Source organism: Cupressus sempervirens, chromosome 10 (genome assembly GCF_028749045.1).
Source record: "Cupressus sempervirens isolate cs-2001-9-10 chromosome 10, ASM2874904v1, whole genome shotgun sequence".
Lineage (NCBI taxonomy): Eukaryota > Viridiplantae > Streptophyta > Pinopsida > Cupressales > Cupressaceae > Cupressus > Cupressus sempervirens.
This window is the reverse complement of record NC_143127.1, coordinates 880,433,505-880,436,649: the sequence shown is the minus strand read 5'-3', so window position 1 is coordinate 880,436,649 and position 3,145 is coordinate 880,433,505. Positions and strand designations below refer to the sequence as shown.

The 3,145-nt window shown below is 35.5% G+C and overlaps 1 protein-coding gene across 1 annotated transcript; it reads left to right on the top strand.

The window, feature by feature from the left end:
* The first annotated feature begins 1,379 nt into the window (after window positions 1-1,379).
* LOC149536802 (pathogenesis-related genes transcriptional activator PTI5-like) lies at window positions 1,380-2,006 on the top strand. The gene has a single exon (XM_089806971.1). The coding sequence runs from the start codon at window positions 1,397-1,399 to the stop codon at window positions 1,964-1,966; it is 570 nt and encodes a 189-aa protein (XP_089663097.1). The 5' UTR covers window positions 1,380-1,396; the 3' UTR covers window positions 1,967-2,006.
* The last annotated feature ends 1,139 nt before the right edge of the window (window positions 2,007-3,145 follow it).

Sequence of the window (3,145 nt, the reverse complement as noted above, 5' to 3'; positions counted from 1 at the left end):
ATGATGTGCTTGGTAATACTGGTTGCTTTCGAGCGTAGTTTTTGATCACCTTTGTTATCGTTCTTGTTTATTCAAGAAGGTTGTAAGTGTGGTGCATTCGTCCTGAACGACTTTCTCTTGATCTTTGAAGTTTTAGATTCTTTATTCAAAAAACCCTTTAAAAATCATATCATACGAGGGAGCTGCCCCTCTAAACGTAAAGGAAGGCCACATACCAATGGCCTATCCAATTGTTGTGAACGATTTGCCACACACTTCGTTGGAAAAATTCTACTATGACAAATCTGTGTACCAACAATATATTAAAAAATAAGTGCCACTTGCCATTATAGTTTAGTAATTAAAAATATATTGGTTAAAGTGAAAATAAGAATTTACAATGTTCAAATAAACTATATATCATGAAAAACCTAGTAATAGAAATTCTAGAAAGTGCTTAAGCATTGCTTATAATTATTATTTTAATATTTGTATATTTTAAAAGATTAATTTTAATTTTATAGATTTTATATATTTTTCAAAGAAAATGGTTAATGTAATATATAAAATTTATAAATAAATAAAAAATCTTTACATAAAAAAAGAAAAAATGATGTGTAAAATAATAATAATTATTTTCAAAATAATATTTAAATTAAAACAATATTTAAATTTTAAAAAAACCAATGTAAATTAAAATAAATTTGACTATCCCGTAGTTTAAATTATATGTGAGGAAATCTTGCATTAAACAAAACAACCTTTCATTTAAATACTGTGAAAATAAACACTTTCCCAAGAAATAAATATTTAGTGTTGAATAACTCCAGTAGTGTCATGTCTTTGTAGGAATTCATAAAGAAATAACAATACATAAAAATGATGATGCATCATATATATATATGTGTGTGTGTTTAATATCTATCGTGTTGTGAAATCAACGAGTCTTTATAAATATTTCCAGGAGGAACGTGGTCTTTTTTATTCGATGACCCGCTCAACATGATTATACATTTTAAAAGCGTGATTTAGAGTGTAGGATTAGACCGGTATTTCCAATGCATGTTTTAGAGTAAATTAAAAATGAAAATGTTATGTCAATATTCTGTCAATTAATCCGCGCGAACGGGATGCGGATATCAAACGTAAAAAATAAAAATAAAACAAGGAATCTTTATAAGTTAAGGCGAGGGAAATAAAAGTGGGTTTACAAAATTTAGCATGTTTTGTAATCAGTATCAATACTCTCTGAGTTTATTAATCGTTATGTCAGAGATGCGCACGTTCTTGACATGTGCATCTCTCAGCCCTAGCCCTAGTCAGCCAGTAAGTGCAATTAAGGAAGAAAGAGAGGACTTTCTCTCTCCAGATATATAATCGCAGCTTCCTCCTAATTCATTTCTATCTGCCTCTAAAAATGACGAGTGAAGAGTACCACTCAGCTCTGCAACAGATTTCGTTGCATTTGCTGGGCGAGGATTCCATTTTCTCATCCGCTGATCTGTCTGACGGAGATCAGGATTTGAAGTGCGGTAGTCGAGGGGAAATTAATCCGTCGCTTAAGATTTCTGTTCCGTCTGAGCGGCATTACAGAGGCGTGCGTCGCAGGCCATGGGGAAAATTCGCAGCGGAGATTAGGGACTCCGCCAGGCGTGGGGCCCGCACTTGGCTTGGAACTTTCGACACTCCAGAGGCAGCCGCTGAGGCATATGACCGTGCCGCTTACAAGATGAGAGGATCCAAGGCTCTCCTCAACTTTCCCCTCAACGGATCTGCCTATGCTGAGTGGGCCTCAGCGTGTGGTCATATGGAGCCCTGCAACAAGAAGCGCAGAAAGAATATTGTAAAGGAGTCTCGTAAAAAGACTATAATTGAGGTAAGCGATGAAAAGGAGGATGTTTGTCAGAAATTGGAAAATTTGGACCCTCTTTCTCCGCTTCCCGACTTTCTGTTTTTCCCCTTCACACCATCATCCATGGTAATGTAATCGCCGCTTTTGTAAATAAATCGTTACTGTTTTCATTCAATTATTCGTTAAATGTATTCTCCTGGATTTTTATTCCTCTTAATTTAGAAAAAAACATTCCTGTAAATGAATATGAACACTATCAAACCACCTCCAGAAAGAAAAACTTAAAAGCCAATCTATAGTATTGTCCATATCTGCGCCTTGGTAAATTAAAACCATATAACGTCACTTCATACATCATAGTTTTATATTTTTTATGAAAACACGTCCCTTGAAAGCTAACTACTATATAAACTATAAATTTTTAATATTTACCTATAAAGTTTTCTAAATTATGGGAAAATTTTGGAGAAGCTATATGAATGTAAAAAGAATATATATATATATATATATATATATTTTACGAATAGTTCTTTTATATTAATAAATAATATACTAAGATTACAATTCATAAAAAAAGGTCGGGGGATACAAGATCACCCTACGATAATCAACAACTATTCATAAAAAAAAATCATATAAGAAGTAACCCTCAGGCAGCTAAAGCAGTGCCAATTGGGGGGTGGTTCATCTCAATCATGAAATCCGTAGTCATCCTTGGGATTGGCAAGCGGGTTGGGAACACTCCAGCCATTAGCAAAATCATCAGGGGTTTGGTCAGAATCCTTGGTATTAGGTCGCAGAGGTGAGATGGCCAATTTCAAGTGAAAGGCCACTTTCCAGAAACCACATGCTGAGGACAAGGAGGAGGATTTGGGGACTAGTTTGTGCTACCATCGGGTGGGGAAAGTGAGCAATGTTGCCAACCACCATTGCCACCACTAGGAAAGCAATGGCAGTAAGCCTGCAATCGTGGTGTGTTAGCTACCTAAAGAATTGTGCCCTAGGCGATGGCCTCTGAGCGGTGGCATATCAACTGAGGCATCCAGAGGTACTTTGGCAAGAATACAAGGGGCATTACCCCAGTGATTGAGAATCTCTTGAAGGTGGGCCACCTCTAGAGCCACCTTGTTTGCTTGCACTTGGATCCATGCCATTACATTATTACAAATGCACACTTTAGTGTACATAGCAATATTTATATTAAAAAAATTGAGTGAAAAGAACAACAATTCTATCTTTCCATAGAGTGAAAAAAATCTCTATCTTGAAGGTATGCTAGATTTGGGTAAATTTTATAGGAATCCTAGGAGAATC